This window comes from Notolepis coatsorum, assembly GCF_963971535.1.
Source record: "Notolepis coatsorum genome assembly, chromosome: 4".
In the NCBI taxonomy this organism is placed as follows: Eukaryota; Metazoa; Chordata; class Actinopteri; order Aulopiformes; family Paralepididae; genus Notolepis; species Notolepis coatsorum.
The window spans coordinates 142,739,609-142,761,750 of NC_140168.1; the positions used below are offsets into that span (position 1 = coordinate 142,739,609).

General features: G+C 43.8%; 1 protein-coding gene across 1 annotated transcript in view; it reads right to left on the reverse strand.

Annotated features, from left to right (window-relative positions):
- Nucleotides 1–22,142, reverse strand: part of neurl4 (neuralized E3 ubiquitin protein ligase 4) — a gene marked incomplete at its 5' end in the record, with an annotated part of 128,137 nt that overhangs the window by 50,313 nt on the left and 55,682 nt on the right. Inside the window, 5 exon segments of the mRNA XM_084311773.1 lie at nucleotides 1,638–1,805; nucleotides 3,031–3,183; nucleotides 8,247–8,345; nucleotides 16,768–16,986; nucleotides 19,133–19,278. Coding sequence (XP_084167899.1) covers nucleotides 1,638–1,805; nucleotides 3,031–3,183; nucleotides 8,247–8,345; nucleotides 16,768–16,986; nucleotides 19,133–19,278 — 785 coding nt within the window.

Genomic DNA, 22,142 nt, shown 5'->3' on the forward strand with positions numbered 1-22,142 from the left:
GAATCAGGAAGCGACGGGGGCGGTGTGTCCTTCCCACGCAGACCCCCGACGCTGAGAGATCGCGTTGTGCAGGTGAAAAGATGCGACGGCTGCTTCCTCGAGTACCGGAGGGGACACGTGATGTAAGGCTTCGTCCACATTGCAGCCGGCTTGTGGGAGGCATGGCCTAACAGCGTTCGAGACAGGGGAGGGTAGAATTGGACGATACGAAATTGGGATGGGAGAAAAAATAGAAAATGGGAGAAAAAGTTGATAGAAAAAGAAAAAAATCAAATGGTGTGACTGCTCACAGACAGGAGCTACAAGCTAACAGTAAATATATAAAAATCAAATGGTGTGACTGTTCACAGACCGGAGCTACAAGCTAACAGTAAATATATAAAAATCAAATGGTGTGACTGCTTACAGACAGGAGCTACTAGCTAACAGTAAATGTATAAAAATACAACTTTAAATCAAAAGCTAGTAGGAACACCTCTGTGTTGCAAGGCAGGTGTAAGTGCTCAACACTGATGGTCCTGGGTTCGATTCCCGCTTGGGGACCAGGTTGCCGGGTTGCTAGGTGCCCAGGTGGGGTATCTCCCTTTCTGTGGGGAGTTTGCATGTTCTCCCCCCCCCCCCCCCCCGTGCCGGATGGAAAAACATGCAGAACAGATCGCCAACGCTGTCTGATGAAGACGGACAGGAGCACTTGGATTGGTCCCCAGGTGCAGCCCCCATCGGCGACCCCCCCCCAAAAAATTTGTGTCGCTGCATGACTATGTTGCAATATGTGCAAAGACTTCTTCAAGTCCAGTCCAACACTGTTGCGGCTGACCACCGTATTGCACATTGCATTTTGCACTGCTAAAAATGTACACATTACTCATTACACACATACTTTTTTTTTTTGGAACTGTACATAGCCATCTTTGTTATTTAAAACGTATATAGTATAATATCTACATCCTGATCTGCACTGCACACTTTTAGAACTGTAAATAGTGATCTTTGTTTTAGTTATCCATTTTATTCTATGCAAAATGTATTGTATTTTTATCTTATTTTATTATTAAGAATCTATCTTGTGATGGGAATGTTATCTATACATCTGTGTGAAAATACATATTCTATCATTGTACAGCTTGACTGGTTTAATACGCTCAGACAACTAGGCTACAGTGTGTGTGTGTGTCTCTTGAAGAGACTCCAAGGTTCTTCCTAGCCAAGCCAAAGCAAAGTCATGTTATTAATTCCCCTAACTGGGAATGAATTTGTTTAGTTTCATCGTCATATCTGTTCTAATGTTACGTCTTGCAAATGAGTATAATGTACGTTCTGACCAGAACTCTTTGTCACTTTGCTGGTCAGACTCTGTGTGTGTGAACATGAAGTCTCTGATTGTAAACTGAACTTTCTACTGTGGCCACAGAGAAATAATTAAACTATGCTTTCTATTTTTTAATAACTTGACTCAGAATGATTTACACAACGGCTCAACTTTTGTCCTTTAATATTTTCCATAACAATCTCATTACTAAGAAAGAAGCTGCTATGGTCGAGGGACCACAATAAATAGAATTTCACTGTTCTTGCTGTAAAGTACTGTAATAAGTGACAATAAAGGAATCTGAATCTGAATTTGATCTTAATCGAACCTGGAACAGCTGCTGCTGGGGGAGGGGCTGGGCGGTGACCAGTAGGCCCTGGTTGTAGCTGGACACTCTGGCTGCAGTCAGGTTCTGGTTGGACAGCAGGATGTTCTTGCCATGGTTCTCCAGGAAGACCATGGCGGTGGGCACCAGGGCACAAGGCTCACTCTCCACCTGGGGGAGGGGGGCATTAGGTTGGCTCTGATATAATAATAATAATAATAATAATAATAATAATAATAATAATAATAATAATAATAATAATAATTATTTAATAATAATAATAATAATAATAATAAACGTTATTTATAAAGCACCCTTCATGCAATAGAAAGCAGCCCAGAGTGCTTTGACAACACAAAAAATAGAATTGACAAATTAATAACAAAATGCATGACTCGGTAGACAAATTGCATATCACAAGCAATAAAATAAGTAGAAAAAATTAAAGTAAATAAATTAAATTAAATTATTGAAACAAAAGGAATATACTAAATACAGAAGCAAAGTTAAAAAGATGTGTTTTCATATAGGTTCACTCAAGGGCTACGTTCACACAGAAGTGGACAGAATTTGATTTATTTTTTGCTCATATGTGACTCGGATCTGTTTTTCATTTTCATGACAGTATCACGAACAGCACACGGAATTTGATCTTTTCAATTCTGATTTGGGCCACTTTCATTCGTGGTCCTAAATCAGATACAGGTCTGATTTGTTTTGAGTAGCTGGCCTCCACTGCATTCAACTTAGAAATTAAAACCATAAACTCTGGGGCGGCTGATTGGCGCAGTGGGCAAGGCGCTCGCCACTAACGCAGGAGACACTGGGTTCGAGCCCAGCTCTCGGCGTTGCTACCGGCTGGCCGGTTGTTCATACTAACACAATTGGCAAGTGTTAAGAGGGTGGGAAAGCCGGTGGGTAGGGATTTGACGTTGTGGACAGCGACTCCTACAGGTGGGTTTGGTGACGCTGGTGCGGCGGAAGCAGGAAGTAGCGGGGGCAGCGTGAGCCTCCCACGCGTTACTCCTCGCCACTGAGAGTTCGAGCTGCTGCGGTGAAAAGATGCGACAGGCTGCCCTCTCGTGTACCGGAGGGGACACATGATGCAAGGCTTCTATCCTCACTACAGCCGACCAGTGGGAGGCATAGTCTAGCAACGTTCAAGACAGGGGAGGGAAGAATTTGATAATACGAAATTGGGATGGGAGAAAAATAGAAAATGGGGAGAAAAAGTGTATTAAAAAAAAAACATAAACTCTGCCTTCAGTATTTTTTTTTTTTTTTTTGTATTTATTGGTTTAAAATACAGAGACAGTGCATATTAAGGAACAATGTGTCTTCCATGTTTACGTCCATCGTCGTTATTGTTCCACCATCCCTCCGTCCCTCCTCCTACCTCTCTGACAGGCGTGTTGTCCTCCTCTCCTTCGCTCCAGCTCTCTGAGGAGAGAGAGGGAGCCTTGATGCTCTCCACGTCCTCCAGCACAGAGGAGCTGACGATGGACACCCTTGTCACACGGCCATACAGTTCTAACACTGCATACACATTCTAGAGAGAGAGAGAGAGGTGGGGAGATGGAGGGTGGAGAGAGAGAGAGAGAGGGGGAGAGAGATAAATAGAGAGGGGGGAGAGAGAGGGGGGGGAGAGAGGGAGAGAGGTGGACATTAGTGGGGGGGTGGAGAGAGAGATAGAGAGGGGGGGGAGAGAGGGAGAGAGAGAGAGAGGTGGACATTAGTGTGTGTTCATTTTTAGAGACTGACCTGTGTCTGTGACCTTGGTTACAGTGTTTACTATAGGTATATGTAATGCGTACCTTGGCTACAGCGTGTACTATAGGTATTATGGGTGGAACGGTTCGGTTCGTATCACGGTTTTGGGCTAGCGGTTTTCGGTTCCGTTCAATATACGTTGTTTTTTTCTTCCTTTTTTTTTTTTAAGTGTAACACTCCAAAAATGTAAACATGCTTCTCATTTATATATAAAAAAATAAAATAAAGTTTACAGTGGTTTGCCTTAAATAATGTTTGGCACACAAAGACCGAACTGACTGAAAAATATAGGCTACATTTGTATTAACTTAGTGCAAACAAACAATATGCTCAGCCAGTACTAGACTTTCCTTTCTTTAAAATAAACAGAAAAAAACAATGTCAACAATGTTTAAATTCCCTGATTGTCAGTTCCACGAGATTAGTCGGGTTAACTCGCCATGCGTTGAGTGCCAAGACCCGAGAAAACTCGGGTTTTAATCGTTATTTCTCTGGTTTTAATCATTATTTATTTTATTAGCAATATCCAGTCATTTTTCATCCATCCAGCCTGACGTTATCATTGGGAATGGGTCTGAGCTCGAAAAGGGCAAATACCGCCGCCTATTGTCTCCCGGATGGTATTGCACATCATTGGATTGGACTGTGCATCAGAGAAAAACTTTAAATATTGAGTGCAACTGTGGTGGATTAACGCAATTCTGTGAGTTGGAACTATCTATTGGGTTGGGGGACCGCACAGACAATTTAGTGTGTGGTACCACTACCTTCGGACCTTCTCGACTAACGTTACCAGAGTTGAATAGAGTTGATAACATGCAGTGGAAAAGCGGCAATAGTCCCGGTTGGAGTTAGTAAACACAGTTGTATGTTAGCCTTCTTGGATGTTGAATAAACGCCTATCATTGTCTTTCAACACCCTGTCTCTCAGACTCCCATTTTCTCCTCTGCTAGCTAGTAGCTACGGTAACATTTCATTCGCTGTATTAGCGCTGGCGGGCTAGTGGGGCTACCATAGTTAAACGTGCGTTGTGTTGTAAACCGTGCCAACGTTATGACAAGATGTGTGTAGGCCTATGTAATGTTAATGGCTATGTTTTTAAAGTCATAATGAAGATTGATTTATAATATATTGCGCTTGCAATTTCCACACTAGCACCTGCTACTGCTGCTGCCAGCTGAGCAGCCGGCGCGTCACCTCTCCCGGCTCCGTGCCAAATGAAGATTTTTTTTTGCTCATCCCGTGAACCGAACAATACATACACGCCCCGAACCGGGGAGGTCGTGCCGAACGGTGTACGGTTCGAATGCGTACCGTTCCACCCGTAATAGGTATATATCTAATGCGTACCTTGGCTACAGCAGTGCCAGCGTGTACTATAGGTATATATTATCTAATGGTTACCTTGACTACAGCAGTGCCAGCGTGTACTATAGGTATATATCTAATGGTTACCTTGGCTACAGCAGTGCCAGTGTGTACTATAGGTATATATCTAATGGTTACCTTGGCTACAGCAGTGCCAGCGTGTACTATAGGTATATATCTAATGGTTACCTTGGCTACAGCAGTGCCAGCGTGTACTATAGGTATATATCTAATGGTTACCTTGGCTACAGCAGTGCCAGCGTGTACTATAGGTATATATCTATCTAATGGTTACCTTGACTACAGCAGTGCCAGCGTGTACTATAGGTATATATCTATCTAATGGTTACCTTGACTACAGCAGTGCCAGCGTGTACTATAGGTATATATCTAATGGTTACCTTGGCTACAGCAGTGCCAGTGTGTACTATAGGTATATATCTAATGGTTACCTTGGCTACAGCAGTGCCAGCGTGTACTATAGGTATATATCTAATGGTTACCTTGGCTACAGCAGTGCCAGTGTGTACTATAGGTGTTACAAAGGGTCAGATTAAACCGAATATATATATTTATTGCTTGAGATCCCTTGTATAATATTTGTATATCGTTTGATATCCCTTGTATATTATTTGTATATATACACGGAATATCCCTTTACCTGGGTACAAACCAGAGTAATATTCGCTCTCCTATTGGACAGCGACCCCTAGGCGCCAACGACCAAGCCCCCAACGGCAAGTTCAAAGGCAACTCCGGGCATGTCTCAACCAGGGTTTCCGTTAGAAAAAATTGTTGCCGGTCTCCGTGACCTGCAAGATTTCAATCTACCGGACAAATGAGATTAATTCCGGTCATAGTTTATTGAGCTTTAAAACAATTGATATAGGCTATATAAAGAATGTCATCCTCAAGGCATGTAGATTTATAATATTATTACTTAAAACGAGGCTACTTTTGCGTATAGTCATTAATATATTCCAAATAAAATAAGTCCCTCGATACTCCGTGCTGCTGCTGACTTGAAATAAAATAGACCGCGTATGTGGGCAGTCGGTCCGACACTAAACAGCAGTCTGTTATAATCACATTTTTATGAGCTAACGAATTCCGTTATATTGGACATTTGTATTAATTATATCAAGCGAAGAACTGAGAAATTTTGCAGAGAGAGGCGGCAACATTATCGTGGGTTTGCGTGATGTATATCTCCACTTCCCAACGACTTGGTGCTGGTCATAATGTCCGGTGAAAACAACTCCCTCCAAGCACAACTTGACCACCCGAACCGTACCAAAACAGGCCAAAATTAAATAGCCCATGCGACGAACGATTCATTACATTCGTTTCATCGTTGCTCCACCAAGCAGCCGGTCCAACAATGAAAGCTGTTATCAGCGCGAGCCGGCCGCAGTTAGTTTGCAAGAAGCATCCAGCTGCAGACCCGCAGAGCAGCTTTCCAGGTCTGGGGACCGCACTGTGCCAGCAAAGCTGGTGGGTTCTGTGGGTCTGCAGCTGCATGCCTTCCGCAAATCCAGCAGCAAGCTCTCGCTGAGCGAAGCAACGACAACAAACTCAATGATTGTTTCGTTCATCGCATAGGCCACCCAACTCCAGCCCATCCAAATACAATTCAAATAATCAAACTGTGCCCAGAGGGAACTATTTTCACCGGACACTATGACCGGAGAGATTAAATATGTCGGACTTCAACAGATTTTGCCAGTCAAATACCGGTAATTACCGGCTAACGGAAACGCTGGTCTCAACATGTCCAGAGTCTGCGCAGTAATACGACAGAACTGAGGTTGGCACTAGATAATTCACCTTACGTATAAATACGGCGCAGGTGGAAACAGCAGCAATTCGTTCATTACTAGTAATACCTTCACCACGAGACAACGTGCAGTGAAGTGAGCAACTTTGCCTCTAAATAGAGCCTTGAGAACCGCGTGCGAAGATTGCTAAAGTGTCAGAGTTTAAAGCAGTAACGTTGAGTTCGACTTATTCTAATGTGAAGTAATAGTCTATCATTTATAGTGTATCGTGCGGCTACAGTTCTTCAGTGACCAGCATTACCACCGGTTCGTCGTGTATATAGCTAGTGCACTTATCCAGGCTGGGCGGCCTAAACTAGTGCCCCCACCCGAGGAGTCCTAGACGAGAACCGTTGGATATGTACACCGGAGAACCTACACCGGCGACTGCAGAACCATTTCTGGTTGGATTATATTGCTTTGGGACCGTGACTGCTGGAGCAGAGAACCGTCGACCCCACTGTCGTTTGGGATCTACCCCCCGTGAGGATCATCACTCGAGCCCGCCTCTAGGAAGAGGCTGGCTAGCTGTCTTCCATGCTGTCGAGCATACTGGATTATAGCTGTTGCTTTGTCTACTGATCAAGGGAGTACATGCACTGGCTCCTGTATCTGGAACCTCGTTATTCCTCGTTGACCCAGACTTTGTACCCGAACATTCCTCTACCCCGGCCGGCCTTACACCCGGAGGGAACCCCCCAGTGTCTCCAGCTGGTACTAGTGTGCCCTATGTAATTGCTATACCACAGGTGGCGTCAGTTTAGACCCATCCTAGTATTCATACTATTCTCATTGACTTACGCTCTTGACTTACTTTACGTGTGTTCTTCGCCATACAAGCGCGAGCATAATTCTCAATCTGTAACCTAACGTTGCTTAATAATAATAAATACCCTCTAAATAGTACTTTATGTGTCAATGCCGTATTCTTGTGTGGGTGTTCACCATATATATTCATGTACTGTATGGCCAGTAATTAAAGTACATAACTAGTAGTGGTTTAATATATCATACTCTTTAATACAGTCAGGGAATTGTACCCCTCAGTTACAATAGGTATATATCTAATGGTTACCTTGGCTACAGCAGTGCCAGCGTGTACTATAGGTATATATCTATCTAATGGTTACCTTGACTACAGCAGTGCCAGTGTGTACTATAGGTATATATCTATCTAATGGTTACCTTGGCTACAGCAGTGCCAGCGTGTACTATAGGTATATATCTAATGGTTACCTTGGCTACAGCAGTGCCAGTGTGTACTATAGGTATATATCTAATGGTTACCTTGGCTACAGCAGTGCCAGCGTGTACTATAGGTATATATCTAATGGTTACCTTGGCTACAGCAGTGCCAGTGTGTACTATAGGTATATATCTAATGGTTACCTTGGCTACAGCAGTGCCAGCGTGTACTATAGGTATATATCTATCTAATGGTTACCTTGACTACAGCAGTGCCAGTGTGTACTATAGGTATACATCTATCTAATGGTTACCTTGGCTACAGCAGTGCCAGCGTGTACTATAGGTATATATCTAATGGTTACCTTGGCTACAGCAGTGCCAGTGTGTACTATAGGTATATATCTAATGGTTACCTTGGCTACAGCAGTGCCAGCGTGTACTATAGGTATATATCTATCTAATGGTTACCTTGGCTACAGCAGTGGCAGCAGGCCCCATGTCCTCTCCATCGATGAAGATGTGCATGGTGTCATCGCTGCACCTCTTCACACCAACACGGTTACCCACCTGGACACACAACACAGTCAGCCTGTTACCAGACACACCACGGTGCTCTATACACAACACAGTAGGGCTGCTACCAGACACACCACGGTGCTCTATACACAACACAGTAGGGCTGCTACCAGACACACCACGGTGCTCTATACACAACACAGTCAGGCTGCTACCAGACACACCACGGTGCTCTATACACAACACAGTAGGGCTGCTACCAGACACACCACGGTGCTCTATACACAACACAGTCAGTTTGTTACCAGACACACCACGGTGCTCTATACACAACACAGTAGGGCTGCTACCAGACACACCACGGTGCTCTATACACAACACAGTAGGGCTGCTACCAGACACACCACGGTGCTCTATACACAACACAGTAGGGCTGCTACCAGACACACCACGGTGCTCTATACACAACACAGTAGGGCTGCTACCAGACACACCACGGTGCTCTATACACAACACAGTCAGGCTGCTACCAGACACACCACGGTGCTCTATACACAACACAGTAGGGCTGTTACCAGACACACCACGGTGCTCTATACACAACACAGTAGGGCTGCTACCAGACACACCACGGTGCTCTATACACAACACAGTAGGGCTGCTACCAGACACACCACGGTGCTCTATACACAACACAGTCAGCCTGTTACCAGACACACCACGGTGCTCTATACACAACACAGTAGGGCTGCTACCAGACACACCACGGTGCTCTATACACAACACAGTAGGGCTGCTACCAGACACACCACAGTGCTCTATACACAACACAGTAGGGCTGCTACCAGACACACCACGGTGCTCTATACACAACACAGTCAGGCTGCTACCAGACACACCACGGTGCTCTATACACAACACAGTAGGGCTGTTACCAGACACACCACGGTGCTCTATACACAACACAGTAGGGCTGCTACCAGACACACCACGGTGCTCTATACACAACACAGTCAGGCTGCTACCAGACACACCACGGTGCTCTATACACAACACAGTAGGGCTGTTACCAGACACACCACGGTGCTCTATACACAACACAGTAGGGCAGCTACCAGACACACCACGGTGCTCTATATACAACACAGTAGGGCTGCTACCAGACACACCACGGTGCTCTATACACAACACAGTAGGGCTGCTACCAGACACACCACGGTGCTCTATACACAACACAGTAGGGCTGTTACCAGACACACCACGGTGCTCTATACACAACACAGTAGGGCTGCTACCAGACACACCACGGTGCTCTATACACAACACAGTCAGGCTGCTACCAGACACACCACGGTGCTCTATACACAACACAGTAGGGCTGCTACCAGACACACCACGGTGCTCTATACACAACACAGTAGGGCTGCTACCAGACACACCACGGTGCTCTATACACAACACAGTAGGGCTGCTACCAGACACACCACGGTGCTCTATACACAACACAGTAGGGCTGCTACCAGACACACCACGGTGCTCTATACACAACACAGTCGGGCTGCTACCAGACACACCACGGTGCTCTATACACAACACAGTAGGGCTGCTACCAGACACACCACGGTGCTCTATACACAACACAGTAGGGCTGCTACCAGACACACCACGGTGCTCTATACACAACACAGTAGGGCTGCTACCAGACACACCACGGTGCTCTATACACAACACAGTAGGGCTGCTACCAGACACACCACGGTGCTCTATACACAACACAGTAGGGCTGCTACCAGACACACCACGGTGCTCTATACACAACACAGTAGGGCTGTTACCAGACACACCACGGTGCTCTATACACAACACAGTAGGGCTGCTACCAGACACACCACGGTGCTCTATACACAACACAGTCAGCCTGTTACCAGACACACCACGGTGCTCTATACACAACACAGTCAGGCTGCTACCAGACACACCACGGTGCTCTATATACAACACAGTAGGGCTGCTACCAGACACACCACGGTGCTCTATACACAACACAGTAGGGCTGCTACCAGACACACCACGGTGCTCTATACACAACACAGTAGGGCTGCTACCAGACACACCACGGTGCTCTATACACAACACAGTAGGGCTGCTACCAGACACACCACGGTGCTCTATACACAACACAGTAGGGCTGCTACCAGACACACCACGGTGCTCTATACACAACACAGTAGGGCTGCTACCAGACACACCACGGTGCTCTATACACAAATAATAATAATAATAATAATAATAATAATAATAATAATAATAATAATAATAATAATAATAATAATAATAATAATAATAATAATAATAATAGATTGGATTTGTAATGCACTTTTTGTTCACTGGGATCCCAAAGTGCTACACTACAGGGTTAAAACAGTTAAAAAAATTGAAATAAAATAGTTATTAGTAAAACAAATAAAATAAAATACAGAATAAAAATAAGATAAAAATAGAACATTAATTAAAAACATAGTATAAACAGACAATTTAAAAACAACAGTCAAAGGCCTTTTTGAATAGGTAGGTTTTCAGGCCTGTTTTAAAAGAGTCCAGGCTCTGTGGTGCCCTCAGCTGGATGGGGAGGCTGTTCCACAGGCGTGGTGCAGCCGTACAGAAGGCTCGGTCACCCATGGTGCAGAGCCGGGTATTGGGGACCTGAAGGAGCAGGCTACCTGCGGATCTGAGGGTGCGTTTGAAGGATTGTGGAGTGATGAGTTCCTGAAGGTAGAGGGGTGCGTGTTTATGCAGTTATGGGTGATCGTCAGGATTTTGTAGTTGATCCGGGATGAGACGGGGAGCCAGTGTAGTGAGTGGAGGATGGGGGTTATGTGATCGTGTTTACGGACTCTCATCAGGATCCTGGCAGCGCTGTTCTGGATGTATTGCAGCTTTTGGATGCTCTTGCCAGGAATCCCGATGAAGAGTCCGTTACAGTAGTCCAGTCTTGAGGAGATAAAGGCATGGACAAGCTTATCTGCATCTGACAGGGTTAGAATGGGACAGAGTTTTGATATGTTTTTTAGGTGATAGAATGAGGTCTTGCAGAGGTGTTCTATGTGGGTGTTGAAGGTCAGGTGGGGGTCAAATCGAACCCCCAGATTTGTGACTGAGGGGGAGAGGGGGATTACCTGGCCGTCAAAGGTGAGATGTGATATGGATGAAGACTGAACCTGGTGGGGGGTGCCACTGCCAATTAGGAGTGCCTCGGTTTTTTTGCTGTTCAGTTGGAGGAAGTTGCTGTTCATCAATGCCTTTATCTCCCCAAGACAGGTGGTGAGGCATGACAGAGCTGCAGAGGGGTTTGGGGCCGTTTTTATGTAGAGTTGTGTGTCATCGGCATAACAGTGGAAGGACATTCCATGTCTGCCGATGACACGACCGAGGGGGAGCATGTAGGTGATGAATAGAATGGGACCAAGAACCGACCCCTGCGGAACACCACAGGTGACCTCGAGCAGCCTGGACTTGTGTCCTCCCAGTGAGACATATTCAGTCCTGCCTAAGAGGTAGGACTGGAACCACTGTAGTGCATGTTCCGACAGTCCAACAGTGTTGTGGAGGCGCTCCAGGAGGATGGTGTGGTCCACAGTGTCAAACGCAGCTGTCAGATCGAGGAGGATGAGGAGTGATGGTGATCCTGCGTCAGCGGTCATTAGGAGGTCATTCGTCACCCTGAGCAGAGCTGTTTCCGTGCTGTGGGATGAGCGAAAGCCGAACTTCTCAAACAGGGTGTTATTTTTAAGGTGGTCCTGGAGCTGGGAGGCAACTACCTTTTCCAAAACCTTGGATAGGAAGGAAAGGTTCGAAATAGGCTGTAGTTGGCAAGAACCTCCGGGTCCAGGGTGGGCTTCTTTAGGAGGGGGCTGATGATGGCAACTTTGAGGGCGGATGGGATATGGCCAGTTTGAAGGGAGAGGTTAACAGCCTGGGTGATGATTGGGCTGATGCTGGGGATGTTTGACTTGAGCAGGGCAGTTGGAATGGGATCCAGGGTGCAGGTGGATGGTTTCATTCCTCTGAGGGTTTTTTCAATGTGGCTCTGCTGAACCTCAGTGAAACATGGGAGAGATGGCAAGCTCTCAGGTGGTGGGTTAGAGGCAGGGGGAAACATAGAGGAAGAGCTGGGCATCAGAGAGCGGATGTTGTTTACTTTAGATCTGAAGAAGTCCATAAAGTTATTGCATCGCTCTTTTGTAGCTTCAGTGGATGAGGATGGTTGTGGCTTCAGTAGGTGATTTATGGTGGAAAAAAGCTGCTTAGAGTTGCCAGTGTTTTTATTGATGAGGTTGGAGTAGAAGTTTGACCGTGCATCTTTCAGGGACTTGCAGTACGCCTTTTGAAGGTCACGGAAAGCCAGTTTGTGGACAGTGAGTCCAGAGTGTCTGAGTCGACGTTCCAGGGCACGACCAGCTCTTTTCATTTTCCTCAGTTCCTGTGTGAACCAGGGGGCGGAGCGTTTAAAATTGACCTCACGTGTCTTGACAGGGGCATGAAGGTCAAAGACACTGCTCAGGGATGAGTTGTAGTGCTCTACTAGTTCATCCATTGTTGCAGAGGCTGGGCAGGTGATGCGTTGGAGGTCTGTGGTCATGGTGGCTGGGTCAATGGATTTCCAATTTCGGAAGGACATTTGACATTTGTCTAGTAGAGGGCAGCATCGATGACAGGGTCATTGAGACCACCTTATGGTCGGACACACCGAGGTCATAGACCTCTAGGCTATTTAAGGGGGCTGATGTAATGACCAGATCTAGGGTGTGGCCCCTGCGTGGGAACCTCAACATGCTGCTGCAGGCATATATATTTTTTTTATATCCTCAAACAAAAACCTCAATTTGAATAAAGTGATTAATCGGATGCGGATGCAGATAGGGTACATCATTTATGATAAATGTTTTATAGATTTTTTTATGACGAGTCATATACTATAATATTAGTGTAGCCTAATCTTTATCTGCAACTGTGAAGAAAAACCCCATTGGTTTAAACAGAATGAATAGACACATAACACATAAAAAAATCAAATGTTGATTTAGAATTCGAATGTCAACGTTATGAATGAAGCTTCGAACTACAGACTGCTACCACACACGCCATGATGCTCTACACACAACACAGTCAGTCTGCAACCACAGACAACATGGTGCTCTGACCATACCTGCTCATCTTACATGCAATTCGGGAATCTCATGATTTAGATTATTTGGGGGGGGGGGGGGGGGGGGGGGGGGGGGGGTCACGATTAGATTAAAAAAATGTATTCTCAATTCAATACGTGTATAGATTTGATTCTTGGTTGCAGTTTTGAGTTACTTTTCCTATTTGATTGTGAGAGACAGTTAGTTTAACACATCTGGCGCCAATAACGTCGTACAACGTGTTTCAAGGTCATGCTAATTCTGCCAAACCACGGCGTACAACGTTATTGATATCATATTTCATTTTTTCGCCATGGTATTCATAATTCCCTCACCCAGCCTCGGCTGATACAGTGGGAGCCTGCACAACTCTGCAACGCTTCAATACTGCCGCCTGGTGGATGATAGGCGAGTTACAACCGGAAATGGATCTCTGGTGATCTCCGTGCATCTGGAAAATGCGTCCGGCACTCACATATTGTTGCGGGACTCTAGACACACATACGTGTATATGGATCGCTGCCATAACTCAATAATCGATATGATTTGGGCGTTTATTATTATTATACAAACCGGAAATGGATCTAGTAGATCGCCGTCAAATAAGTGGGATCTTTTTCCTCCAGTCTCATCGGCGAACGGTAAGAGGACAGTAACGATACTTTCAGCGTGTTTGTTTATTATTATTAATGCAAACTGCTCTGATCAATATATCACCCATACTACATAAAGCATTTACTGACGATCACGGAATTATAAAACGACCCACCCCCCATCCGTGCATGATCAGTCATAACGTTTAGGATCATGTACAGTTGAAATTTTTAATATAGCGTGTATCGGCAACAAACGGCAGTTGATAATCTATATATGAGTTTATGCCTATAACTCACGTTCTAGGAATTACTGCAGAAAACGATAAAAACATATTTATATTCTAGACGGTATTTTCGTATGAATCTATGGATGAAAAAGTATAACGTTCCTACATCCTGAACGATAGATAATCGATGTTGAATGGGCCATAGTAATGTCAATTTAGCAATACAATTTAAAAAGTTATAGCCCTGCAAATAAGGTGAACATCTCCATAGGCTTAGAGTGGTGGCAGAGAGTGGTATGAGACGGGCAAACTCCATGGCAGTTAATGTGTTAATAGGTCTAAAATTTTTAAATACATTTATTTTTAAATCACACAAAAAATTAAGAAACATTTTATTCATTTGTGAATCCATTTTTAAACCGGTAGAAGATAGAATCGTGATTCGTATGTGAATCAACTTTTCCCAACACCCCTACTAATGATACTAAGCACAAGTAAGCCAAGGCCTGCCAGCACCAAACACCTCTCAGTCCACTGCTATATCTCAAGTCCACCACGTTTACATGAAGTAATTTAGAGGCTTTCCTCCAAAGCGGAGTTGTTAGAGCCAATTTGCTGGTTTAGTGCCATGTTTCATATTTAATTTATTTGTTTGCATTTCTGTATTGTATGTACCATTCTATGCATTATTTATGCCTATGAAGTTGGGTTTATGGTAGCAGTTCCCTTTACTGACCAGTAGGTGGCTTACCAGTCTATTTAATGCAGGCATGTTTGTTACCGGCAAGAGTACACAGTTTTGACCGCCACGTCATGCCGTTTGTAGTTTGTTCACTGTCAAGGTAGTATCTTTTGCGTTATATCTTGTCAAGGTCAACGGACCTTGTGGAAATCCCATCATTGCTCTGACGAGTAGCCTACACTTCAACCAGACGTGTCAATTACGTTCTAGCCGGTTTCAGCCTCCTCGTAGGTAGGGCTGTACTGAATGTCATTTTTTAACATTCGAAGCTTCGATTGAAGTATTCGAACGAAGCTTCGAATGTCTATTAAAAAAAAATTACTTCATAAAAAAACGATTTTTTTTTTTAAACTAAATCCTCAATTTGAATAAAGTGATTAATCTGATTAAATTACTATTTTTTCTTTTATTAAATCAACTTTCTTTAACTGCCACGAGTTTAGGCGTCCTTCCCCGCCATGCTCAAGTTGCCGAAGACGCCGTAACTCGTCTTTGATATCAATATTTCAAAAATCTGTGATCGGATTCATATTTCCCATCCGCTGGCCTGAGACCCACCAAAAAGCCCCACTGAACCCTCTAGCGGTTCAAGAGCGCCATCTGGTGGCCGATCGGCGCAATTGCCAAACAGGAAGTTACTTGGACAATGTGCTGTTCAACCATATTACTTCCAGGCACTCGGTATATGTCCCGGCACTCTAGCTCGTCACAATACATAGCGATCCGTTGCCAATAACTCGATAAACAACATGATTTGGACGTATATACCATTATACAACCTGGAAATGGACCGGGTATTCCAACATCCCATAATAGGAAAATTTATACTCCACGCTCATCGCCCAACGGCGCGAGGAAGATACGGTAAGATTCAGCGTTATTTTTCAATGTCTTCTATACTAACTGATCTGATGAACATTTGACCCACATTAGATGAATGGTATAACGCTGCCCACGGAATTATAAACGCCCCCTCGCCCATCCGGTCAACATCAGATGATGTGTAGTAACTTCCAGAAGTCCGTCCAGTTGGATTTTTTTATATCGCGCCGATTGCTATCAAACTGTATTTGATCATCAATATAATGCATTTGGGGCTATAAATCACGTTCTGGAGAAAGCTGCAGAAAGAGATGAAAACATACTTATACTTTAGATCATATTTTAGTATGAATATGTGAATGAAAAATTTAACGTTCATACACCCTGAACAATACATATAGGACATTGAATGGGCCCTAATAATGGCAATTTAGCAATACAATTTAAAAAGTTATAGCCCTGCAAAGAAGGGGAACTTATCCATAGACAAATAGAGCTGGCAACCTATGGTATATCATGAATTTAGCCTTAGGCAATCAAAGTGTTAATGAATATAACTCATCAGTTTCGTCAACATAAATAATCCAATAAGGGCACGGTTGGTATGAAAGTGATGGTGACGTCTTATAGTATAATACTATAATATTAGTGTAGCCTAATCTTTAACTGCAACTGTGAAGAAAACCCCCATTGGTTTAAACAGATTAAATAGACACATACAAAAAATTCAAAATTCAAATTAAATAATTTATTAAAAATAAAAAATTCTAATGTTGATTTAGAATTCGAATGTCAACATTATGATCGAAGCTTCGAAGCATTCGGTACAGCCCTACTTGTAGGTGTATTGTTTTTTTTTGTCACAAGTTAATTCAAGCCTTCATAGGAGTCTCTCCTCACCGTCAGCCGGTCCAGCGAGCAGCCGTAGTTCTGGCGCTGCAGCAGGCCGTTGCGCCGCACCTCGGAGCCGCAGAGCAGCCAGGTGACCTTGGTGCGCAGCTGAGGCAGCGAGGGGGACAGGCCCGACAGCGGGCAGGAGGGCAGGTCGGGGGGGGGCAGGGTGGTCAGGCCCACGTGGAGCGAGCCGCTCCAGTCATGGTCCACCTCGTCGATCTCCACCTGGGGGAGGGGGGGCGAGAGGTTTAGACTGTTGTACTGTTTACTTCATGACAGAGAGAGAGAGGAGAGAGGGGGACAGAGAGAGAGAGAGAGAGAGAGAGAGAGAGAGAGACAGACAGAGAGAGACAGAGAGAGACAGAGACAGAGACAGAGACAGAGACAGAGACAGAGACAGAGACAGAGACAGAGACAGAGACAGAGAGAGAGAGAGAGAGAGAGAGAGAGAGAGAGAGAGAGAGAGAGAGAGAGAGAGAGAGAGAGAGAGAGAGAGAGAGACAGGGAGACAGAGAGAGAGAGGGACAGAGAGAGAGACAGGGATACAGAGAGAGAGAGAGACAGAAGAGAGAAAGGGACAGAGCGAGGAGACAGAGAGGGAGAGAGAGAGACACAGAGAGGGAGAGAGGGAGAGAGTGAGAGAGAGGGACAGAGCGAGGAGACAGAGAGGGAGAGAGAGTGAGAGAGGGACAGAGAGTGAGAGAGAGAGTGAGAGAGAGAGAGAAGAGAGAGGGGGAGGGATAGAAAGAGAGTTGGTTTGCAAACTGTAGTCAACTTTTAATGTTAAATGGTGCATTTATAAAGCACTTTACAATTTTGTTCCTCAAATTCACACACCGAAGGTGACGAGCAGTTAGGGGTTAAAGGATAACTCCACTATTTTGGGAAATTAGCTTATTTAACATCTTCCCTGGAGTTAGACAAGAAGATGCATACCTTTTTTGTCTCTGTGCATGCATTTTAGCTTTGGGAATAGATGCTCCGTTAGCATAGCTTAGCTTCATCACTGGAAGTGAGGCAGGACAGTAGCCTTACAGTGCCTTACAGTGTATTGCAAGGTCTGACATTGACCAAACTTGATATGCATGACCTTGGTGGGCTCTAGGTCAACTCCTGAAAAGGGGGTCAATGTCAGACTTTGCAATAAAAAGTTAGGGGGCTAATAACCCTTGCCATAATTTCAGTGCTTAGCTTCATCACTGGAAGTGAGGCAGGACAGTAGCCTTACAGTGCCTTACAGTGTATTGCAAGGTCTGACATTGACCCCCTTTTCAGGAGTTGACCTAGAGCCCACCAAGGTCATGCATATCAAGTTTGGTCAATGTCAGACCTTGCAATACACTGTAAGGCACTGTAAGGCTACTGTCCTGCCTCACTTCCAGTGATGAAGCTAAGCTATGCTAACGGAGCATCTATTCCCAAAGCTAAAATGCACGCACAGAGACAAAAAAGGTATGCATCTTCTTGTCTAACTCCAGGGAAGATGTTAAATAAGCTAATTTCCCAAAATAGTGGAGTTATCCTTTAAGTGTCTTGCTCAAGGACACTTCCGACACGCTGCCCGGGAGGAGCGAGAATCGAACCGGGAACCTTCCGATTACCGGACGACTGCTCTAACTCCACTGTCGCCCCTCAAAATGGAAATATATATATATTTTTTTTTTCTTTCTTTTTTAGATTAATTTTTTGGCGTTTTATCGCTTTATTGCTACTGGGCAGTCCAGTAGAGAGAGACAGAGGAGGAATGGGAGACAGAGTGGGGGGAAGACATTCGGCAAATAACGACCCCGGGTCGGCCGTGTCGCGGCTGAGCGCGCTATGTGGTTCGCCACTGGGGCGCCCCTGGAAATATATCTTTATACATACAATTGATTTGTTATCCTTGCTTTTTGCCTCATCTTGTTGTCCTATTTTTATGATTTCATATGCTTTTTCTTTGTTTATTTCTGTATGTAAACTCAACGTGACTGTAAATGAGGAAAACCTCAGTAGCCTTTTGAGTTTAAATAAAGGTTTGAAATGAAAAATATACACAGTTATCAACCAAAGGCATGTGCATAAAAATAAATTGGAGATCTCTCTGAATAAGTCATGAGGTCTACTTAAAAACTTCTTCTACTTTGGAAAATGGTTTATTCACATTATGTTTGTTGTGTTTTTTTTTAGGCTGTTACCAATATCCATTTGTCCCTATTGACCATATTGACTGATACCAGAGAACCACTTTGAGAGAATTGTCCAAATGCAGGTCACATTTCTTCATATAATCAACATAGGAATGTTACAACATATTTGTACTAAGCAACACACACCCGGTAAAGAAAAGTCACAAAAACGACAATTCCTCTTCCTCCTCCTCCTCCTCTCTTACCTCGAACAGTTCGTCGGCGCGGAGCTCCTTGGCGCTGAAGACGATGCCGTGAGCGTAGCCTGCGACCCTCACCGCCTGGCAGCCCTCCCCCAGCAGCACCACGTTCTTACCGTGCTTACTGTGCAGCCGGTGGGCCACGCCCGCTACTACACACACACACACACACACACACACACACAGGAGAGGGATGATATTTGTAAATATCAGTAGTTATCTGTATGTCTGTCAACATGCGAATAGACATTATAGTCCATTTGCATTTTTGTACTAGGGCTGGGTGATATGGCCAAAAATTATATCGCGATAACGATATGGATAACAATATCATTTCACTCACTTTTTTTTTTTAAATTAAACAACAGGTGTATGTTTATTTTGCAGCAATTCTTTGTCGTTGTCGCCATCTTTAGTGTTACATCCCCTCACACTCCAGTTCTCAGGCTGCAGCTGGTTTAAAAGCGAAAGTAAACCGGCTTCTCTGCTGGCTGTGGCTCCAGGGGAGTTGAACAGTTCTGGCTCTGCTAGTTTCTTTTCTATCTTTTGGCGCTTTTTTGGTGGACAAACCACCGCACATGTGCACCGTGACTCATGACTGGAGACTAGCTCTGCTAGCACACATAGCCTACTGTGTACAGACGGTTTCAAACTGTATTTTAAATTAGAAAGCAAACAAAATAAATGGACAAGAGAAAAATAAATCTCAATTTGGTCAGTATTGTCATTTGGACAAGCACAGCCATTACTTTAAGTTGCAGGCAAGAAAGACAAGTCTGTCCACTGTCTCTGGTTTTTAAACTGCCCTGTTGCAGGTAAAAATAAATAAATAAATAAATGATTTTTTCTTTTCGATATCGATTAAAATATATCGCGATAATTATAGTTATCGTTATATCGCCCAGCCCTATTTTGTACTCAATCCATCTAATCCAATTTTAATTTAAAATATGTATCGCTATTCTTTATCTCTATTCTATTACAGGGTATCTGCAGGTTTCAACAAGTTCAATTGAAGACTTTTTAATGCCAACTTAACGACCATCATTTTTTATTTTTTTTTAAACACATAGCGACACTGAACTTGCGGCTGCACTTGCACGCCAATTAAGATTCTCACACGTTCCATACAAGCTCTCGCCAGACGCACCAAGCTCCCAGTAGCCCCACATAAAACAACAACTTGAATACAAAAACATTTAATATATTTAATGTTATTTAATCTACCGACAGCCGGGCTGTCCCCCAAGAAATGTAATACCTGTGCAAATTAAATGTAATACTTTGTAATACCTTTTAAGGCCTTAAATCGAGAATTATGAATTGAATACTTTTTAATACCACGCAGATACCCTGTTGTATTACTCCTTTAGGCTTTCGATAGTTCTTCCTGTCATCCGCCCTGTAGGACTGTTGTCGTCTAAGGACTGTTGTGTTTCGCTGATGACATTGCCCTTGTTTCCTCCTTGGGATTAATAAAGATCTCACCTCATCCTACCTTATCTTATCGTGTGACTTACCATACTTTTCGCACTATAAGCCGCACCCGACTATAAGCCGCAGCAGCTAAATTGAATGATGTGTACATATATAAGCCGCACTGGACTATAAGCCGCAGGTGTTTTAATGTTTAATTACCATATGCAATTAGCATTGGGACACAATACTGTCGGACAAATAACAAGAATTAACTCATTTACAAGTTGTATTAAGTTTAGCAAATAAGGGAACAGATAAATAACATTTCAATGCAGTCAAAAAAGCTATATTTTGATTTTTACATTTTCGGGTTTGGTCACGTCGAGTCACATATAAGCCGCACCGTTATATAAGCCGCAGGGTCGAAAAATGGGGGAAAAAGCTGCGGCTTATAGTCCGAAAAGTACGGTATCTTATCGTGGCACTTCAAGCCATTGATACCAGGAAATCAACTGGAGGATGGGTTGGATCCTTTTTTCCTCAAACTAGCTGCACCATTTGGTTTCAGAGCAAATAACACACATATTTAATCTTTCACTACTAACAGGTGTGGTTCCTGTTGCCTGGAAAACAGCTCATGTGACACCCTTGCATAAAGGGGGGGATAAAAGTGACCTAAATAATTACAGACCAATCTCCAAGTTATCCTGTCTAGCAAAAATCCTGGAGTCATTGGTAAACAACCAACTTAAAACATTCATCACAAAGCACTCTATATTAAACCCACACCAATCTGGTTTTAGAGAAAAACACAGTACAATCTCGGCGGCTACTGTAGTTATAAATGACATTGTATCAGCCCTTGACAAAGGAAAGCATTGTGCTGCCCTGTTTGTAGATTTGTCGAAGGCGTTTGATACTGTTGACCACCTTCTCCTATTACAAAGATTACAGAGTGTTGGCTTTGATACAGGTGCTTGCAGTTGGTTTCAAAACTATTTAACAGAAAAATGTCAGTGTGTGAAAATGGGAAATGCCCAATCAGAGCTTCTACCCATCACAAAATGTGTTCCACAGGGATCAATCCTGGGCCCTGTCTTATTTACCATTTATATTAATAATATTGTCTCATCTCTGAGCAGCTGTCAAAGCCACCTTTACGCGGATTACACAGTTCTCTATTGTACTGCTGATTCTGTGCAACTGGCCACTAAATATTTACAACTCTCCTTTGATGCCCTGCAAGATGCACTTATTAGTCTAAAATTGGTGCTTAATGCCAGTAAAACTAAATTCATGTTGTTTTCCAAAAATATTGTTTATAGTGACTTGCATATATCGACTCTGAACAGTTCTGATATCGAGAGGGTTTCAGAATACAAATACCTTGGTGTTTGGATTGATGAAGGACTTACATTTAAATATCATGTGGACATTCTCGCCAGTAAATTACGGAAAAATATTGGCTTTTTGTATAGAAAGAGAGCCAGCTTCCCTATGATTAGCAGAAAGAGAGTTGTTGAAGCAGAGTTCCTATCTGTTGGATTACGGAGATGTGATTTATAGACATGCAGCGGTTTCCACTCTTAAGCCCTTA